Raw genomic sequence first — 21,417 nt, forward strand, 5'->3', positions numbered from 1 at the left:
TGAGACACCCTGCCCCAGCTTAACCTGGCCAACTGGCTTAACTGGCTGGAGCCTGAAAATCACTTCTTCCATGAAATCTCTTCTTACTCACCGTGACTGAATGAGTACTCAGGAGCATCCTGTGTCTCCTCGATCGTGGACTGTATTGAGAAGCAGCACCTGTTTTGTTAGAATTATATCCATGGTACTTGGCACATAGTAGGTCCTTAGTAAAGGTAGAATGAGCACGAGCCTCCAAGGTACTTCCTCAACTCGGATCCTCTTAGCTCTTTGTTATTTTGTTATTTTGGCTTCTACCCGCATTACCCTCTTCCTGTTCTCCTGAAGATTACAAGTAAACTCCTGATTTCCAGACCCAGTATTCTGGTCCTGATTTCAGCCTCCATCTTACTTAATCTCTGCCTAGCATTTGGCACTATTGAACCATTCTTTTTTTTTTTTCCCCAGCAGCCTTCTTCCTGTGGCTTTGTGGCCACCTTGTCTCTTCTGAGTTTCCAGAGTATCCTTCCATTATTTATTCTCATTTTCTTTTGATTATCCCATAAGTGTCGAGATGCTCCAGGGCTTCATCTTGGGTTTCTTTTCACTCTTCTCCCAGCCCCTTCCTCTAAGGATCTCAGATATGTCCATGAATTCAGCCATCCTCAGTATGTCCTACGAGCCCAGCTGTCTCTCCCAAACTTCAGATCCTTATTTCCAACTTGACGCATCTTGACAAGCTTTGTCCAACTTCACAAACCTACCAGGTTTGTCTTAAGTTCAACAGGTACATAACAAGTCATTATCTCCCCTACCCGGTATGTGTTATCTGCTTGTATTGCTGTATGTTTGAACTCTGTTAATTATATCTACCAAATCTTCCTCTTCATTCTTTTTATGCCTCACATCTCTAAATATGATAAATCTATGGTTGCTAAACCCTCTTGATTATATTGGCATACTGTTTGATGTGTGTCTTTTCTTCACTCCCACTGTATTGCTTTAATTTATCATAGGTCAAAAACTAGATATTTTGTTTAACCAGCCCAGTGGCTTAACATTTTATGTGTGAAGAGTTTTAGGTGGGGCCTGCATTCTTCCAAGATCACAGATAATCACCATTCTCCCAGATGTTACACAACAAAGATGTCACATTTGACCTACTTTGCCTCCAGGAATTTGAGTTTGTAACTTCTGATTCAAAGCCTTATCAAATCTCAACTGTGCTTTTGTCACTGCACCGTAGATCCTTCTCTGCTCCAACCTCTCATTCTCGTTGCCAAAGTTACGTTCCTAAAGGCCAAATCTAATCTTTTCATTCGCAGCGTCTCAGAGTGCCATTTGTTCTCTGTTTCCTACTTAGCTGGGCTGGGAAAGTCCTTCATAATTGGACCCTGTCCTACCTGTTACTCATTTTATCTCCCTCTCCTTTTCCCAGCCATTTCTCTCCTCTCCAGCCTCACTGAACTCTTCATTTTTCCAGTCCCTGGTCACACCACGTCCTTTTAGGACACTGTGCCATTTCCTGGTGGTTCCCCCTCCTCTCTGACAGGCAAAGTGCTCATCCCCAGGAGACTTAGTTCATATGTGAATCCTCCCCTGACTTCCTCCGGTAGTTATTCTTCCTTATTTGGACTTCTACAGCAGTGTCTGTCTCTTCCACTAGACTGTTGAATTCCTTCACTGGACCTGGTCCTTGACCTAGAGCTCAGCACCATTAGACAGTGGTTGAAGTGGGTCCCCAGGGTCAACCCACTAGTCTAAACATCTTTATTAGTCTTGGCAGTATTAGAAAATCCATAAGCTTTCTAGTTAGATGGCATGTTTTTGGTTCTTGTTTGATGAACTTGAGCCCATGGTGCCTATTCTGTATATGTCACCTGAAACCATGAGGTAACCATCCAAAGTTAATTTGAAGATTTATAGGACTTCCTGAAACCTAGTTCTAGACCATCACCTAATGTAGTATAGTACCTTACAAAATTATTCCCTTGTATCATTTTATTTGATACCTACAGTACCCTGTGTTGGGTAGGCTTTGTTATCCCTATTTTATGGGTGATTGTAAAGCTACTTCTGACATTGAAGCATACATTCTGGTAAGACTCAGAGGGAAAACATGTTTTTACACTGCTGTAAGCACCTGGTTTGTCTCTTTGTAGATAAATATACCTTGTTGGGTTCTACAGAAAAGGTGCCTTTGCTCAGTAGGTGAGTGCTAAAGGTCTTGTCTTTTGCAAGGTCACTTTATCTTCGAGGTGGAAGGAGGAGGTACTCAGAACCTGCTTGGCCTTGGAGAGGGCTTGACCGTGGTTGGAGACCTTGATTGACATGAATGGTATGCCAACTCCAGCCTCTCAAGCTTTTCTGTTGTGCTTCAAGTACCTAGAATTTGTTAGAATCTACCTCAATAGTGGAGCGTCAAACCAGGTTGATGAGTGAAGGGAGTCGTCACAAAATGGAATAAGGTGAGTGTTAAGAGCAGAAGGGGTTTCACATTAATTCTAGTAAGTGATTAAGTTTGTAGGGCAATTCACAACTTTTGGGGGGCTAACATGCCATATTGGGGACTGTGGAATTTGATTATAGAAAGGTGAACCAGGGAATTCCCTTGGCGGTCCAGTGGTTAGGACTCCGTGCTTCCACTGCTGGGGACACGTGTTCGATTCCTGGTTGGGGAATTAAGATCCCGTATGCTGTGCTGTGTGGCCAAAAATAAATAAATAACTAAATAAAAGTAAAATAAGAAAGATGAACCATAAGGGCTAGGACATAACCTCTGTTAGATACTGGCATGTGGAATCCAATATTGGTCCCCCCCATACTTAAGAGAGGAATAAAAATGATTAAAAAGTTAAAAAAAATTCCTTTTCGTTATACGTTTAAAAAAAATAGAAAGATTTTGGCTTCGAGCAGGAAAAGCTAAGGGATGGCTTGATTACCATCTTTGAGTACAAGAATAGTTTTTGCTTGGGGATTTTGATTAATTGGTCTTCCTGTATTTCAAAGATTTAAGAGGAAATGGGCTTAAATTGAGGGAGGAGTGATTTTAATGAATATGAGGAAGAGTTTCTTTCTTTTTTTTAATTAAAAAAAATTTTTTGGCTGCGTTGGGTCTTTGTTGCTGCAGGCGGGCTTTCTCTAGTTGTGGCGAGCGGGGGCTACTCTTCTTGCGGTGCGTGGGCTTCTCATTGTGGTGGCTTTTCTTGTTGCGGAGCACAGGCTCTAGGCGTGCGGGCTTCAGTAGTTGCAGCATGTGGGTTCAGTATATGTGGCTCACGGGCTCTAGAGTGCACTCTAGAGTGCAGGCTCAGTAGTTGTGGCTCACGGGCTTAGTTGCTCCGTGGCATGTGTGATCTTCCCAGACCAGGGCACAAACCCGCGTCCCCTGCATTGGCAGGTGGATTCTTAACCACTGAGCCACCAGGGAGGTCCCAAGGAAGAATTTTTTGATCATCAAAGTTGGGAAACATTTGAATGACTGCTAAAAGAGTGTTGAATTTCTGATTGTGTCAGTTATCTGTTACTGTGTAACAGATCACCCTAAAACTTTTCGTGGCTTCAAATGATAGTCATTTTATTGCTGTGATTCAGTGGATTAGTAATACAGGGGTGAGGGCCATATTGCTTTCTTCCACGTGATGTCGATTGGATTGGAGGATCCAACATGGCTTCACTCACGTATCTGGGGTCTTGGTGCTAACTGTTGGCTGGGACATTTTGGTTCTCCTCCATGAGGTCCAGCTCTCTCATGGAGAGATGGCCTCTCATCACTCATTAATCTAGACTGGGCTTCTTTACATGGTGGTTGGCTTCCAAGGGGGCCACAAAGCAGCTGCAGGGCCTCTTAAAGCCTAGGCCTGGAAGTCGTACATACACTTCTGCTCCCATTCTTTTTTTTTTTTTTTTTTTTTTTTTTTTTGCAGTACGCGGGCCTCTCACTGTTGTGGCCTCTCCTGTTGCGGAGCACAGGCTCCGCACGCGCAGGCTCAGCAGCCATGGCTCACGGGTGCAGCCGCTCCGCGGCATGTGGGATCTTCCTGAACCGGGGCACGAACCCGTGTCCCCTGCATCGGCAAGTGGACTCTCAACCACTGCGCCACCAGGGAAGCCCTGCTCCCATTCTTTTGATTAAAGTAAGTCATGCGTGTAGCCCACATCCAAGGGGAGGGGATATGGACTCCACCTCTTACAGGGTAGAGTGTCAAAGTCACACTGCAAAAGGACATGCAGCATGGTTGGGATTATTGTGGTCAATTTTTGAAACAATTTACCACACTGACCTTAGAGATTTTAAATGAGATAATAATCTATATATTTATTGAGTAGGTAGTTTGGGCATATAGTTTACAAACCTGGCTGCATATCAGAGTCATCTGGGAGCTTTTTACAAGCATAGACTCCTTAGGTACTAGACCTGTGAATCAGTATCTCCTGGGGATGTTGACACATTCTTTGTCCTTTCAGGTAACTATCAGTAAAATGAGGCTGGGGTGAGAGGCAGAACAAGACAAATCCAGCTGGTCTATATGAGGCAGAATGGTAGGTGCCTTAAGATAGGCCTGCTAGGGGTCTTCCCTGGTGTTCCAGTGGTTAAGACTGTGCTCCCAATGCAGAGGGCACGGGTTCGATCCCTGGTGGGGGAATTAAGATCCCACATGCCACATGGCATGGCCAAAAAAAAAAAAGATAGGCCTGCTGGTCTCCTCCTGCTTCCAGGACTTGGCGAAGCCTCTGCCTGGCATGCTCCACCTTCCAGGCTGCCTAGTGTAAGTTACATCTCATCCAGTCAGCACATCACCAAAGGAGTGTTTCTTGATTCCTCGCTTATGTTTTCTCAAAGTTTCTAGCACTTTTTCCTTCATAGCAATTTTTAGTTTATAATTAAATATTTGTGTGATCATTTGACTGATATATAATAGACAGAAATATGTCTGCTTTGCTTTCCAGTATCTTAACATAGTGCCTGCCTCATAAAAGGCACTCAGTAACTGTTGAATGAATAAGTGGTTGATTGAAAGCATGAATGAATGAAGTGATATTTGAATTCGGGTTTTTTTTAAACATATTTTAAAAATTAATTAATTAATTTAGTTTTGGCTACGTTGGGTCTTCGTTGCTGTGCACAGGCTTTCTCTAGTTGCGGCGAGCGGGGGCTACTCTTTGTTGCGGTGTGCAGGCTTCTTATTGCGGTGGGTTCTCTTGTTGCGGAGCACGGGCTCTAGGTGTGTGGGCTTCAGTAGTTGTGGTGCGCGGGCTCAGTAGTTGTGACGCACGGGCTTAGTTGCTCCACAGCAATGTGGGATCTTCCCGGACCAGGGCTTGAACCCATGTCCCCTGCATTGGCAGGTGGATTCTTAACCACTGTGCCACCAGGGAAGTCCTGAATTCGGTTTTAATGGATGATCAGAATTTTGGGCAGGTGGAGCACACGAATGGGAAATTCATACTTCTGAAGCAGAAAGTGTGGGTTTTATTGCTCATATAATTTCAGAAGATTGGAGGAAACTAGTTTGGGGAAAGATGAAGGGTTGGGTTTTGAGTGTCTTTGGTATGCTAGATTTGAAGTCTGGATATCTAGCAGGAATTTAGAAATGACTATTAAACTGAAGCCTGAGATTGATTCCAAAGACTGAGGAATCTATTCATTCAACGGATACTTACCAAGCTTCCACTGTGTGCCAGACAACTGCACTGTAGGGAAGGTGAGCCGAAGTCTGATGGATAAGGAGCTGGCTTTGTGAAGAGCTGTGGAGGATGTTCCTGGCAGGAAAGGAACCACAAGTGTGCAGGCCTTGGGGGCAATAAATGATTTTTTTCTTTGAGGAAGTCAAAATAAAAGGAGACCACCAAGGGCCTCGAGTGAGGTGAATGGGGGGTGTGGCATGAGGTAAAGTAGAAGAGGTAGGCAGGGCCCACATCACATGGGGCCTTTGTGGGCCATGTAGTGAGTCTCGGCTTTACGAAAGGGCATGGTGGGAAACCACTGAAGGCTTTAAAGCAGGAGAGTAACAGGTGTACGTGTGTGTGTGTGTGTGTGTATTTTTCTTTTTTGGCCACGCCACGTGGCTTGTGTGATCTCAGTTCCCCCACCACGTATTGAACCCAGGCCACAGCAGTGAAAGCCTGGAATCCTAACCACTGGACCGCCGGGGAACTCAGGCGGAGTATAGTTTTTAAAAGAGAAGTTTACCCAGACTACTGTGTGGAGAAAAGAGAGTGGCAAAGAGGGGGCCAGTAAGGAGGTGTTTGCTCTAGTTTTTGAGAAAGATAATGGCATATAAGTCAGGGTGTGGCCGTGGACATAGGAGGGATGTTTGCAGGATATATTTTAAAAGTAAAACCAATAGAATTCACTAGAGAAGGAAAGGAAGAATGGTTAGTCCAGCGCCCTAGGAGATATTTAAGGGGCAAAAGGAGGAGCCAGGGAAAGACAGGGAGGAAAATATGTCTTTAAAGGAGAGTCAAGCTATTGCGCTTTCAGTGGGCATCAAAGGGGAGAAGATAGGTAGGTCATCGGCATGTGGGAGGTCGTCAAGGTTTGATGTAGGAAAAAGCCGTGCATTTAGCCATCACAAGATCATTGGTGACCTTGGAGAAAGGGCTTTCAGTAGATTGGAGCACAGTTCATGAACAAGTGTGTGACATGGAAGTGAAGCATAGCACCAGCTATTCTATGGGGGAATTGAAGAGAAAGGGAGACTGAGCTGAGAGCTCACTTTGTGCAAACTTGTACAGAGACGTATGTGTGTAGAGGCAGGTTTTCTAAAAACTGTAATGGACCAATGTTCACTGAGCATCTTCTCTGTGCCAGTCACTGTGCTAGGAGCTATACCAACTCTATTCTATTTATCTTTGTCTTGAAACAATTTCCATAAAAGTGTAGTGACCTCCAAAATGAATTTCCAAATTCTAGGGACATATGGAACCTTTCTCTGGGGTATGGGAAGGAATGATTAGAGCTAAGTTTTTCTATATTTTTATCTTACCCTTTGAAATTTCTTTTTAGAGTTCTGCTTTAGATAGAACACAGTATATTTGTGTAGTAGTACTTGTCTAACTTGCTGTTGAATATAGATACATTGGAGATGTACTAATTTTTTTTTTAACTAATGGTCAAAAATGGTGGATTCTACTGGCCCTGTGAATAAAGGGGAGGTTTTGGGATGGGAAGAAAAGAAGAGGTAGAGAGAAGGGTGGGAAATTAACATGCCAGTTAGTCTGCACATTGTTTTAAACCTCTTAAGAACCCTGTGAAGTTATTTTCCCCCATTTTACAGATAAGAAACTGAGGTCTGGAGCAATGAACTTGTCTGAGGTCACACAACCAGTTAAGTGATGGAACTGGAATTTGAAACTGGGTCTGTTTTACTTGGAAGCCTTATCACCTCGCTTATTCTTCCCCTCTTCTTCTGCTTACTGCTTTCATATTTTTCCGTTTAATTCTCACAGTGATTCTACAAGGAACAGATTAGAATACCTGTTTTGCAGTTGAGGACTCTGAGGCACAAATGAAACAATCAGCGCATGGTCACATATCTGGTCTGTGGCACCAGCTGGACTCCTGACGCCAGTGTTCCCCACTGTACCACCATTGCCTCTCAAGTGGACAGGACCCAGTTGAATTGTTTTGGTAAAGTAGGAGAGGAGGTTTCTAGTTATCTGACAAAGAAGGAGTGGAAGAGGGGATAGGGTTTGGAAGATTACTTAAGAGTAACTGTTCCCATTTTTTTGAGCTCTTACTCTGTTGTTAATTACCTCATTTAGGTCCTGCATTTTACAGATTTGGAAGATGAAGTTTAAGGAGGTTAAGTACCTCAAGTACCTCGACTGAGATCACACAGGAAGAATTTGAGTTGTGTCTAACTCCAGGCCCTGTGTCCTAAATCCTGCACAACACTGCTCTTTGGAAAGTTGCTATGAGACATCAACTAGAGATGAATAAAAGATTTCTGAGCCCATTGATGGCTTGGTCCCAGTTGTATGAATTTGTTGGGAACCCAGTAAATAAAGACTTCTGACTTTTCTGTAATACTTGGTAGCTCAGGGATGGAGAGACTGAGGAAAGGAGGGGAAGAAAAGCGTAGAATAAGAATTCAGTAAATCAGAAGAGGGCCTCAGGATGCAGCAATGGCAGATCGCCATGGATTGTGTTGTCAAGAAAAGTCGTGTTTGAGATACATTCTTACGATAAATATTTGTTGTGGCTCTGTTTGTTGCAGGGTATTTTGGGATGTGGCAAAAAAAGAATGCAAAGATGGACAAGATGGGATCTTTGACCTCTAGAAGGTTAGAGAGGGAGATAAAGTGTTTCACCACGGTGCATGATTGGAGGGTGTGAGAGAGGTGGAAGGTAAGGAGAAGTATGGGAAAGTATCATCCAGGTTGGCTTATTGTAGATTGAGGGTGGCATCAGGTAGGACTGGTCTGCTGGGTGCCATCTAGCTTCTCAGGAAGACCTCTGAGGATTTTGGTCACTATGTTTCAGGTCTGGTTCTTCTAAATGGATTTTGCTTTGTACCTGGAAATGATCAGTCTTTTGGAGACAGGATTGTGTTCAGACTTGAGTGGCTGTGCTCAGAGTGGAACGCCAATTTTTATTTTAGAGTGGATTCCTGTCCTGTTGACTAGATCCTGGATTTTGCTAGGACATTGCTGTTAAATATCAAGAGATCTGAAAAATGAAATTTAATAATATCAAGCTTGCTTTCGTGAGCATGGAATAATGTGACAGGATAGTTGGTAGGAGAGAACACAGTTACAAAAAGGCTAAGATTATTGATTGCTCACTGTATGCCAGGTATTGCACTAAGTGCTTTGCATACAGTAGGACATTTAATTCTCCCAGCGGTCCTCCTGCAAAGTAGGCACAATTATCCTCAGTTTTCAAATGAGGAAACCAAGGCTCTGTCCAAGCTAGTAGGAGGCTGAACTGAGACTGGAACCAAGTCCCTCTGACTCCAAGAACCCACATACCCCTAACTGCTACTATATGCTGTTCCCATTTAAGCTTCATGAAGGAACCTTGTCCCATCACAGAGAAGATGGCGTGTCGCCTCGCTGCAGTGTTTCTCTGCCTTGGGTGATTCTGGAGTCAATGTGGCCCCCTCTATTTTTTCTACATTTTTCTAATAAGTTTCTTTGTTGACCACACTTTGGTGTGGTCCCATTCTTTGTTTAAGTATATTAATGCCATCATCCAAGCCTTTTCTTCCTCTTCTCTTCTTGCTTTTGGTTTGGAAGACACTGTATCTCTTTGGAGGGACTTTGTGTATCTTCACACATTGATTTTGTGTTGGTTTTATTACCTTAGTTTTATGGGTTAAGTTATGAGACTCCTCCAGCTCCTAACTTGTCAACCTCCCTCCCCACCGCCCCGCTCCCCTTGCTTCCCCACTGGATTTAAGTTCAAATTCTGAGTCTGATTTTGGAATGCTCAGTCTGGCTCCAATCCAGCTATCCAGTTTAGCCATGGCTCTCTGGATCGTTAGCTATTAGTATTACCATCTCTCCCTTCATGCCCACTTACGTCTCAAATTAAATCTAGTTACTTACTGAAACGATATGTCCTTGATTTCCTACTTGTGTGCCCTTGTTTCTGTTGTGTTTTTGGCTTGAAATGTCATTCTTCCAATGAAGCCTTCTCTGATCCCTCACTGGGAGTCATCATTTCCTCCTCTGAGTCTCACAGTGGAGGATTCTTTTATGTCTCCTTTGTGGCACAGCGCACTTTCTGCCATATATTTAAACTGTTTGTGTACATGCCTTTATCTCTCCTACTAGACCATAAACTCATTGAGCAGAGCTATCTGGTTGACCTTTGTATCTCCTCCAGAGTCTAGTTCCATTTCATGCACATAGTAGACATTGGATAGCTCTTGGATGAATGGATAACAGAATTTCAGATTTAAGTTTCTACTCACTGGTTTAGATATTTTTCCCTCTTGTTTGCTTCCCTTCCTCCTTTTCCATTTCCTTTTCTTTTCTTATTTCTTTTTTTGCACTGACTCATCGAACTGGTCTTCGCCACTCCCTTTTCTTACCCAGATTTGCCTCATTCTTTCCCCATTAGCAGTCACTGTGTGGGAGGGAGTACCACATGTTGCTGGTCAATTTTCTGCATCCTTTGTGGCTCTATTCACTCCAGGAATCATATGACCAGCATGGGAACCAAGTGGTGGATTACATTACCATCTTACTAAAAAGACGTGTAAAGAAGAGTCTTCAAGGTTTGTTAGTATATTGCTTTCAAGTGGGAAACTTTCTGATCCACATTTCAAGGGAAAGGGAAAAAAAATCCTTGGGTGCTTGGGAAGCAGATCAAGGTAGATTCGCATGGCGGGATGTGGGATGTTAGAGGCATCTTATTTGAGCGAAGGAAAGCAGGAAGCCATAGCATCTTCTGCTAACTGTTATTGTTGGATTCCTGCATTTCTTCTACAGCTGGAAGAAACATTAGTGATTAGGATGGTGCAACCCTCCTGTTTTCCAGATGAGAAAGCAGACCCAAAGAGGCTAAATAACTTGTGCATAAAAACTGGGATGTTCGTTGCCCAGCGTTTATTCCCAGCACTGAATGTGGCTTGGAAGAACTACCTCTTTGAAAACAGTGGAAGTTTGGCTTGAAGTGGAGCCTTCAGGCTCCACTGAAGGCTTTTGCAGTGCTGAAAAGTAGACTGAGGTTGGTAGCAGGTTGGACTGGGGACAGTGTTCACCAGAAGGGCCCTGTTAACTGCTGTGATCGCTCAGCGTGGTTCCCTTCTGGGGATCTGCTCGCTGGGGACTGGCTGACAGAGAAATCTGTTCCTTCTACATCTGAAAGGAGGCCAACATTTAATAATAAAAACATTTCCAATTTTTCTTGCTCTTTTTCCCAGCCCTCATATTCCAAATTTTGTTCCAGGCTTAATTTTCTTATCTCAGCACTATTTGTGTTAAGTTTTTATTGTTTACTCTAGGTCAGATGTCAGTGTGAAGCATGGGAAATCCAGAAAGTGTCTTAGAGGCTCATGATTGGTTTTTGGTCCTTTTTAAGTGCATCTTTTACCTGACTCGTGGAAGTATGTATTTTATTGTCACTGAAATACTGTCCAGTGAGCCAGTGGTTGGCAGATGTGAAAGGTTACCTGTTTGTGGCTAGGGAGCAGCCCTCTAAAGAGATCAGACAGCCCAGAACAGGAAGTCAAGTGCAAACAGGAGGTGCTTGTCTTTACTGTAACTTGTATGCCTGTGTTTTGAAACTTGGTGTAGTTAATAAGTCAAGACTTCTAATACTTGAGCTTGGCTGAAGAAGTGTCTGCTTCTGGTCTAAAAAGGAGATAAGGCAACAAGACCTTTACTGCCCTTGCCTTTGTACAGGTGCAGATCTTTCTTCTGGGGATCAGGTCATTCTTTCTTCCTGGTGCGTGGTGGTTTTTCCTAGTTTACACCATATTGCATCCATATATTTTATAAAATGAAACCCCTGAATTGATTGCTAGTCTGTTACCTTTGGTAGATGCGGGATTCAAGCTGTGCTTGCTTATTTATTTTTTAATAGCGATAGGAAATTTTAGCCTCTAATTCACTAGCCTTTTAAATTACAGTTTCCTTTTATTGAATTCCAGGATTTCTAGCCCACCTTTTGAGTGTTTCCTGAGCAAGGTAGTTCACAAGTGACCCTGGGCTCTTTTTAGCCTCTGAAAGTTTCCTCCGTTGTGGAGGCTGGATCTAATGGCAACTGCTGAACTGTTTTGTACCTAGGCGAGTTCCTGGAGAAGAGATTAAGTAATTTGCTTGGGGTGGGGTGGTACTCAGTGGCAAACAATCTTCGGAACCCCTGTTTTCTGGACCCCCCCTACCCCCCGCCATTCCTCCTTGCCTGCCACTGTGAAATCCGCTTTATTATGTCTATTAGGGAGTAATCTTGGGGTCTTTGTGGATTATTATAACTGCTTGAGTTATTTCAGAACAATGATGGTCTCAAAGCATAAACTAATGAGTACGGGGCAGGTAAAGGCTTGGGTAATTCTTTTTGTGCGTGTCGTGTCCCTGCCCCATTGCAAAGAGGACCATCCTGCCACTTTATAATTCCAGGAGCCAATGGGTGACGTAGCAGCACATCTCACAACACCCCTGAAAACAGCAGTTCTTCCGGGTATCAGCACAGGTGGCTTTTTCTTCTTGGATCTGTCAAGGAGTGGTGAACGTGAGGCAGTCTGCACTGTGTTGTGGGATATATAGGCAAAGAATAAAACCTGAAGACCTGGTAAGCACAGGTGTTCTTCACGAGGAGATAATATGGTGTGAATACAAAGGTTTTCTTTGTGGTACTGGGTGAACTAGAAATTTCCATTTCTGCTTCTTGGGATAGATACTTGGGCGTATCATATCCTGGCAGGAGCAGAAAACATTTCAGAAAGTCAGCATAATTTTCAGATTGAGGTCAAACGTCAAACCAAGCCCAAAGGTCTTTGGGAGGAAGGGGTTAGTCTGGATTCATCCTGGATTTATCCCCAAATCCCATCTGACTTCAGTGCAGTGCAAATAGTTACGGAGCACCAGGTAGGGCCTGGAATGTTCCATTCCCTGAATTTGGTGAACAAGAGGGGTTGAGGAGCTAAGGGACAGGCTAAGCTGTCTGGGCTGCAGGAAAAGTGACAAATTTATTAGCAATGGAGTAGAATTGGAAAGAAACAGCCTAGGGCTGCATTGTGGAGAAACCACTTCTGACCACCTCACAGAAAAGTTCTTCAGACATTATAAAATTAAGAGCTGGTGAGAGGGGCCTGGAGTCTTTTAGTTCTTGGAGGATCTTTGGAAAACTAGATGGAGACTGGTTAAAGGTATCAGCGTTTTTTGTTTTTGTTTGTTTTGTTTTTTTGTTTTTTTGCATTACGTGGGCCTCTCACTGTTGTGGCCTCTCCCGTTGCGAAGTACAGGCTCGGACGCGCAGGCTCAGCGGCCATGGCTCACGGGCCCAGCCGCTCCGCGGCACGTGGGATCTTCCTGGACGGGGGCACGAACCCGTGTCCCCTGCATCGGCAGGTGGACCTTCAACCACGGCGCCACCAGGGAAGCCCTCCCCTTCTTCATGTTGTCTTTGTAACACTCTGTGCCCCGAGACCCTCTGCTGTTCTGGTTCTCACCGCCTTTGTCCTGTTTCTCTCCCACCTGGCTTGGGGCTGTGCTCCTAGTAGCCACAGGCAAAGCTCTGCTTGGACCTGGCTGTCTGGTTGAGGTCTGTGTATTTGATTTCCAGCATTTCTTTTCTCTGTTCTCTTGCTTCTCCGTTTGCTGTCTTCATCTTTATTTGTATTCTTTGCAGTTTCATCACAGCACCATTTCAAACCACAGCCTCCAGGAGGGCCCTGATGCCTTCTGTGCCTTTTGATGCAGGGGAGGGATGGAAGTGACTGACGATCTTGTACATCTTTGAGGCTCTCCCTTTCTGGCTTTTTAATTCTGTAAGAACCGACAATCGTAACATTTTTCTATTACTTTTAGCAGGTCAGTCTGTTCCTGTTCCTGTTCTTTCCTTCTTTTTCAAGCAGTCTTAGCAGACGCTTAAATTATTTTCAGCATGTGTGAGGTGTAGGCAGCGTTACTATGACATCTTTCCTTAAAAGGATTGCTGTGGTTCTGTGGGTTTAAAACCCGTAATTTGCTCATCACCCTGGAATCACGGTTGTGGAGTTTTCAAGAATGAACGTCTGTCCCTCCCCACAGTTTTTAAAGCTCTAATGCCGTTATCATTAGTAAGATTTCAACAAATACCTGGTGATCACGTTTGCCTGGCACTGAGGTTGGAAATAAAGCTGTAAAGTGACTTACTCTTGTTTTCTGTTTCACCTTCTGCTCCCTAATCACTGGAGAAGAATACTTTAGAAAGAATCATACGAATTGTTAAATGGTTGCTTAAATGCGGTCCTGCCGGAATGCTCATCCCCTTAGAATGCACTCGCCATGCCACGCCGCACGGGGACCTTGCCTGGTTTTGTTCCTTTTGGAATCGCCAGTGACTGGAAGAGGGCTGAGCAGATGAATGAATGACAGTTGTCCGGAGGTGTTCAAGTTGTTATGAGAGCACAGACGGGGCCCAGAAGGTTTTGCTGAGGAAGTAGGTGCCACATGAGGGAGGTGGGGTGGGAGCAGGGGTCGAGGCTGAGAGAGGAACTGGAGGGAGGTTCCTGAGGCCACAGTAAGCTTGGCCTTTGGGGACTGAAAGCATAGCAGGGTAGCTGGAGCTGAGAGCAAGGAGGGTGGGGCCCTGAGCTCTGATGACTGACTTTCATTATTATTATTATTATTTTTATATCTTTATTAGAGTATAATTGCTTTACAGTGGTGTGTTAGTTTCTGTGTACAACAAAGTGAATCAGCTATAAGTACACGTATATCCCCATATCCCCTCCCTCTTGAGCCTCCCTCCCACCCTCCCTATCCCACCCCTCTAGGTGGTCACAAAGCACCGAGCTGATCTCCCTGTGCTATGCGGCTGCTTCCCATTAGCTATCTACCTTACATTTGGTAGTGTATATATGTCCATGCCACTCTCTCACTTCGTCCCAGCTTCCCCTTCTCCCCGTGTGTCCTCAAGTCCCTTCTCTACATTTGCGTCTTTATTCCTGTCCTGCCACTAGGTTCATCAGTACCATCTTTTTAGATTCCATATATGTGTGTTAGCGTACAGTATTTGTTTTTCTGGCTTACTTCACTCTGTATGACAGACTCTAGGGCCATCCACCTCATTACAAATAACTCAATTTCGTTCCTTTTTATGGCTGAGTAACATTGCATTGTATATATGTGCCACATCTTCTTTATCCATTCATCTGTCGATGGACATTTAGGACTTTCATTATTATTTAATGGTTACCAGTGAAAACACTTCTTAAAAGGGGGCCAATAGAGCATTAGTTGTACTTGAGACAGTTAAGTCAGAAACCCCTCTCTCCTCCACTGGACCAACACAGGTGGGCAAGAATAGAAACTGAAACGGATCCCAAATATTGAGGAAGGGCTTTACCTTGAGGAAGTGGGCATCTGTCTGGAGCACTGGTGCCCTGAGGTTGTAGGAAGTAGGAAATGCAGATGCCTTTCTGGATGTGTAAACTAAAATTCTGGATTCCCAGGAATGGCTTTTCTGTCTATGGTGCCTTTCACAAGGTCCTCAAGTGTTGAAGGTTGGCTTGGCGGGTGGGTACCCCTTTGGGTGTCCCTAGAAGGGAGCAGCAACCAGTGCGAAGCACTCCCCCCCGCTGGCCGCTTCAGGCGCTTTCCCTGGTCTTCTCCCCTTGCTCTCCTAGCGCAAGGCCCATGAAGCACTGGTGCTGAGGGTGGGGCATGTGGATGCTGAAAGCAGCCGCCTCTTTCTGGAGGACCACAAATGACTCGAAGAAACTGGACTTACATCCCATCGCCCTCTAGTTGTGTGACCCTGCTGCGGTTACCCAACCCTCTTGAGGTCCAGCCTCTTCATTTACAAAATAACCATTTAAATTCTGAGTTTTGGGGCAGCATTACTGTATTAAACAAGACAGTAGATGGACATGTAACAACTCACTTGGCACATGTTAGGTGTTTTGTAGTGTTTTTGCTTTTTCCTTAAAAAATAAAAATTTCTAGGATCATCTGAGAAAGGGCTTCAGGACCCCGGAGTCTGAATAACTCCCCCAGTTTTCCCCTTGCCTGTGCCTGAAATACCAGCACAGGAGATCCTCTCTCTCACCCAAAGCTTTGATCGTTTTTACAGAAGTGTAACGCAGGGATGGGAGGAGAGAGGAGCCAGGGCCCGGTGTCTCTGAAGTCTTCCCACACGTCTCAGTGTGAATGGGGCTCTGGAGAGAGGCAGACACTCGATCCTCATTGGTCCCGTGCCTTAGTCTAGTGCCTACTGTTTACTGAACGTCTAGTACTGCCTTCCACCCCTTATGTAAAACTGGAAAGCCCAGTAAGGCCTGCTCCCTCCATACTGAGCGCCAGCTGTGTGTCCAGCCTGGGGGAGGCAGGTAAGTGTCTTCCTGTTACAGTGAAGCTCAGAGAGGCAACTTTCTCAAGCTCCTTCAGTGACTCACTGTTAGGGCCAGGATTTAAGGTCAAGTCTGACGGAATCGAAAACCAAAGTAAAACATATTTGGGAACTTTATTTTTTTAATATATATTTTTACTGTTCCGTTTTCCAAAAATTTAGCCCTAAAAGAAAATTCTTATCTAGGAACGACTCATTATCCATTACCCACATCTAAAGGACTGCCTTGGAGGATGGAAGACATCCATTAGGCTTTAAAGCCTTTGGGAATGCTGCAGCCTTGAGAAAGCTTCCCTGTTTATGTCCAGCCTATACACTACCCCAGCAGGGCTGTTGTTCTAATTCAGGCCTTGGGGTTCTAAAGTTTTCTAAAGTTCCTCAATATACTTGTCTCCTCTGTGACTTAGGTGTTCTGAGTTCTTCATTCTGAAATAAATATCTCAGAAATAATCTCAGTACCACCGAGAACATGCGTCCTTGTCCCACACCTGGCAAGGGAGACCCGTCTGTAGTATGGTTGACTCTGCCGGTTGCCTAACTTACACATGCCACAGTCACCCTATTTTATGCTCATTGTGTTGTCACCAGCATTTTAAATCTTCCCTCTCTGAGGTGGACCCCTCAGGCAGCTTTCCTGGAAAATTCCAGTTGCGACTCTGAGATTCTGTTTTACGTTAAAGAGTTTTGAGGGAGTTCGAGTTTCTTTCCAGACTAACTTCTTTTAAAAAATAAGCAACCTTCCAAGTTGAGAGGATGATTTTAAACTTCAGGTGAGTTCTTCAGATAATGATTGTGTCTTTATTGTGTGGGTGATGTGATCAGCTGTGTCGTGGTCCCCATCCAGCCCAGTCCCTTGGGTGGTAGGACACTTGGGCTTTGCGCGACCAGAGGGGGAGAGGGACCTTGGGCTTGCCAGTCAGTAGTTGCTATTGAACAGCTGAGCCGTTGCCATTTTAGACTTGTAACGTATAGTTTAACGACAATTTATTTTGGTTTGCTATTTATGGAGCACTTACTGTAGGTTAGGCACTTTGTTAGGTTAGGCACTTCTCATCCCTACAGTAACCTTCCAACAGGGGAGGTGTTACCCTCTTATACAGGTGAGGAAACGGACTCAGAAAGCTTAAGTAGACTGCCCAAGGTTAGCTACCTTTGTTTTTAAAATAAATAAATTTATTTATTTATTTATGGCTGCATTGGGTCTTTGTTGCTGTGCGTGGGCTTTCTCTAGTTGCGGCGAGCGGGGGCTACTCTTCGTTGTGGTGCACGGGCTTCTCATTGCGGTGGCTTCTCGTTGCGGAGCACGGGCTCTAGGTGTGCTGGCTTCAGTAGTTGTGGCACACGGGCTCAGTAGTTGTGGCTCACGGGCTTAGTTGCTCCGCGGCATGTGGGATCTTCCTGGACCAGGGCTTGAACCTGTGTCCCCTGCCTTGGCAGGCGGATTCTTAACCACTGGACCACCAGGGAAGTCCCGCTACCTTTGTTTTAGATAAAGAACTTTTTCATAGTCACTTTATGTCACTGTAAATATTGGCAAAATGCTTTGGGCCCTAAGCAGAGATAACTAGTACTTGCCTCATGGGCTGTATTGATAAAATATGGACTGTTTCTCTGACCTCGGCTTGTTCATTCCACAAATTATTTGGGTGCCTGCTATGAAGTGGCCCTGTGCTAGATGATGCGGATAGAAAAGTGAAGACAGATGAGGTTCCTGCCCTTGGAGTTTATGCCCTTGGAGTTAAACAGACAGATATAATTACAGATTATGATCATTTTCCCAAAGGAAATGGAAAGGGCAATGAGCAAGTGTGTGACTGGGGAGGACTCCTCTGAACAGGTGACGCTTGAGCAGAGGCCTGAGGATGAGAACGAGCAGTAGTGGCAGGGGAGCAAGTGCAGGGACCCCGCAGCAGGAGGGACCCTGGTGTCCTTGAAGAGCTGAAAACTCACAAGGCGTGAAGCTTAGCAAGTGGTCAGGAAAGGAGCAGGACATGAACTGGGGAAGTGGGCCGGGGCTGGCGGCATACGTGGGGTCTTTTAACTGTGTAAGGAGTGGGAATTTTTTTTTTGACATCTTTATTGGAGTACAATTGCTTTACAATGGTGTGTTAGTTTCTGCTGTATAACAAAGTGAATCAGCTATACATATACATATATCCCCGTATCTCCTCCCTCTTGCGTCTCCCTCCCTCCCACCCTCCCTATCCCACCCCTCTAGGTGGTCACAGAGCACCGAGCTGATCTCCCTGTGCCATGAGGCTGCTTCCCACTAGCTATCTATTTTACATTTGGTAGTGTATAGATGTCCATGCCTCTCTCTCACTTCGTCCCAGCTTACCCTTCCCCCTCCCCAAGGAGTGGGAATTTTTAATTCTCAAATGTAATGGGAGTCCATGAAAGAGCTTTAAGTGTTTTTGTCAGGGAAGGAAGAAAGAATTGTGGAGGAAGAACTGGAGAGAGGCAAGAACTGAAGCTGGGAAACTAGTTAGGAAGCAGTTCTCTTGTCCAAGAAGCTATGAGAGACCCTGGAAATGCAATAGTACCCAAAGTCCTTGCCCTAACGGATTTTTAAATTCTAGTTAGGGAAGGCAGTTAACAAGTAAGCAAGTAACACCAGCTAGTACTAAGTGTTAGGCATGAGATTAGAAAGTGACATTTGAACTGAAGGTGAATGACAAGAAGGAGCCAAGCACGTGATATTCTGGGGAGAAGAGTCCAGGCAGAGGAACAAACAGCAAATTCAAAGGGCCTAAGGAGGGAAATGTGAGTAATAGATGGGAGATGCGATCTAGACCACTGTCGGGGGCAAGGGAGATGGAGATGGGCACTGACGAATCTTCAGCTTGAGAATGGTGTTTAAAGCCACCTGACTGGGGTCTTCTCGAGAGAGAGAGTGTGGATGGAGAGGACATGGAAGACAACCTAGGTACTGGCAAAACTTAAGAACAGAGGGAGGAGGCCAGCACGGAAGCTTTGAGGCAGGAGGAAAACCAAGGGTGCAGAGTTCTGGAAGCTAAGAGATGCCTAGAGGGGAGAGCTTTTCCAGGAGGAAGGATGGGTTGCCTGTGTCCAGCCCTGCTGGGAGGTTGAGGAAGATGAAGCTAGAGAGTGTCACTTGGACCTGGCCACTTGGAAGTCCTGGTGACCTTACAAAGAAGATATTAGGCAGAGTGATTGAGTCAGGCTAGACTGGAGAAGGTTGAAGAGTGAATTAGAGGTTGAGGAAGTGCAGTCGAATATTTGGAGAAATTTTGATGTAGAGAGCAGAGAAAAGGACGTTTACTGAGGAGCGGCAGGTGTGGAGTCAACATGTGGGGTTTTTTGTTATTTTTTATTTTATTTTTTATTTTTTTACAAATTACAAATATTTTATTAGATGCTTTAAAAACTCTTTTTATAAACTTTAAAATATAACTAGAGAGGGACTTCCCTGGTGGTGCAGTGGTTAAGAATCCACCTGCCAATGCAGGGGACACAGGTTCGAGACCCGGTCCGGGAAGATCCCACATGCTGCGGAGCAACTAAACCCGTGAGCCACAATTACTGAAGCCCACGCGCCTAGAGCCTGTGCTCCGCAACAAGAGAAGCCACCGCAATGAGAAGCCCGCACACCTCAACGAAGAGTAGCCCCTGCTCACCGCAACTAGAGAAAGCCCGCGTGCAGCAACAAAGACCAATGCAGCCAAAAAAAAAAAAAAAAAAAAGTATATATATATATATATAGAGAGAGAGAGAGAGAAGTGTACAAATTCTAAGTGTACAGTTTGATGAATTTTCACAAAGTAAACGTCTATATAACCAGCACTCAGATTAAGCAACAGAACATTACCAGAAGCCCCCTTGTGCCCCCTTCCATCTACTGTCGGAGGATAACCCCTGTGCGATTTCTAGCACCATATAGTAATCTTCCTGTGTTGGAATTTTATGTAAATGGAATCATTTAGTATGCATTCTTTTGTGCCTGTCTTCTTTCACTCAGCATTATAAGATTCATCTTTACTGTTGCATGGAGCAGTAGTTTGTTTATTCTCATTGCTGTATGAATATACCTTTACTTCTCCATTCCACTGTGGATCAACATATGGATCTTTTCCACCTTGGGGCTATTACAATAGAACTGCTGCAAACATTCTTGTATACTTCTTTTGGTAAACATGTTTCTGTTGGGTATGTACCTGGAAGTGGAATTGCAAAGCCCTGGGGTGTGTGTGTGTGTGTTTACAAAGTGGTCGTGCCAGTCCATATTTTTTTGCCAGCAAAAAATCCTTGTCAACACTTGCTAGTATCTGTCTTTTCCATTTTAGCCATTCCAGTGGGTGTTTGGTGGCAACACATTGTGATTGTAATTCGTACTTGCATTATGAGAAGGAAGAGTTTTTTAAGTCGGGGGGGGGTCCTGGAAAGTGTCTCTGTGCTGATGGGAAAGCTCCAGTAGAGGTGGAAAGCAGACGCTCAGAGGGTAATAGGCTGCAGGGCAGACAGACTGAATTTTTTTTTTTTTTTGGTGGAATTGGGAACACTTCCCTTGTGGCCTACGGAGTGTAGGCTTCAGTGTCTAAGCGACTTAGGTTCAAATTCTGGCTTTACTGCCTTCTAGCTATGATCTTTAGCGAGTTACTTAACTTCTCTGAACCTTGGTTTTCTTACCTGAAAATGGGAAGAACTAATCTGCCTTGCCAGATCCTTGTGAGAATCACATGAGATAACACTAGGTAGTACCTAGCTCAGTGCCTGGCAGATAAGAAGCATTCTTCCAGCAGAGTATGGCTACTTTCTTCTTTACTTCTCAGAATATGTAATTACTTGTACAATTATTTCAAAGAGGCATGGCTAAGCCATATTGATAGGTTTTTCATAGTATTTCCTTTGAAAGCCATTGCATTGCAGTTCCTTTCAAAGTCATCCTTTAATTGCTTTTTAAGGATGATATACAAGATGAAGCAAAGCCCATTCTGTATTAATGTTCCAGAACGTGGGACACTTTCCTTTCTGCGCTTAACAGCATAGATGCTTTTGATAATTCCAGCAATACAGTAGTGACAATAGGCAAACCGCCCTCAATAAACTGGAGATGATTCTGTAAGGCTTGCAACTAGCCATTTTCTGATTTGTCATATCATAAAGGTACTTCTTTGAGGATTGGGGGCATTTTAATTAGGTTCTTTCCAAAGGATTTTTGTAATGTCTTATACGGTGGGTTCACCCTAAGTATGTTAATTCCAAGATGTTGCTGTCTCTGCATCCGGGTGAAGCCTGTAGCTTGGCACACAGAGCAGTTAACTAAAATCAGAACAGATTGGATGAGAATCTTGGGGGCCTCAACTTTAGTGCCTTAGATTTTGGTGGTTAGCAAGGTGGTTTGCATTGGAGTTGCATTGCAAACTCGGAGATTTTACTAAGATGCTGACGTTCTGACCTTTTTACTCCGT

General features: G+C 44.4%; 1 protein-coding gene across 8 annotated transcripts in view; it reads left to right on the plus strand.

Moving 5' to 3' along the window:
- Window positions 1-21,417, plus strand: part of RFFL (ring finger and FYVE like domain containing E3 ubiquitin protein ligase) — a 68,989-nt gene that overhangs the window by 22,848 nt on the left and 24,724 nt on the right. The window contains exons 1-2 of one of the 8 annotated variants that reach the window (XM_081218456.1): window positions 2,243-2,447; window positions 4,447-4,521. The exons of 5 other annotated variants lie outside the window; for them this stretch is intronic. In XM_081218456.1, the coding sequence (XP_081074582.1) occupies window positions 4,509-4,521 (13 nt within the window). In that variant the 5' untranslated portion in view covers window positions 2,243-2,447; window positions 4,447-4,508. Of the gene's footprint in view, window positions 1-2,242; window positions 2,448-4,446; window positions 4,522-10,094; window positions 10,209-21,417 lie in introns of those variants that run through there. 2 more of the 8 variants (XM_081218458.1, XM_081218454.1) reach the window with 2 other exon arrangements.

Source organism: Mesoplodon bidens (genome assembly GCF_964165515.1).
Source record: "Mesoplodon bidens genome assembly, chromosome: 19".
Lineage (NCBI taxonomy): Eukaryota > Metazoa > Chordata > Mammalia > Artiodactyla > Ziphiidae > Mesoplodon > Mesoplodon bidens.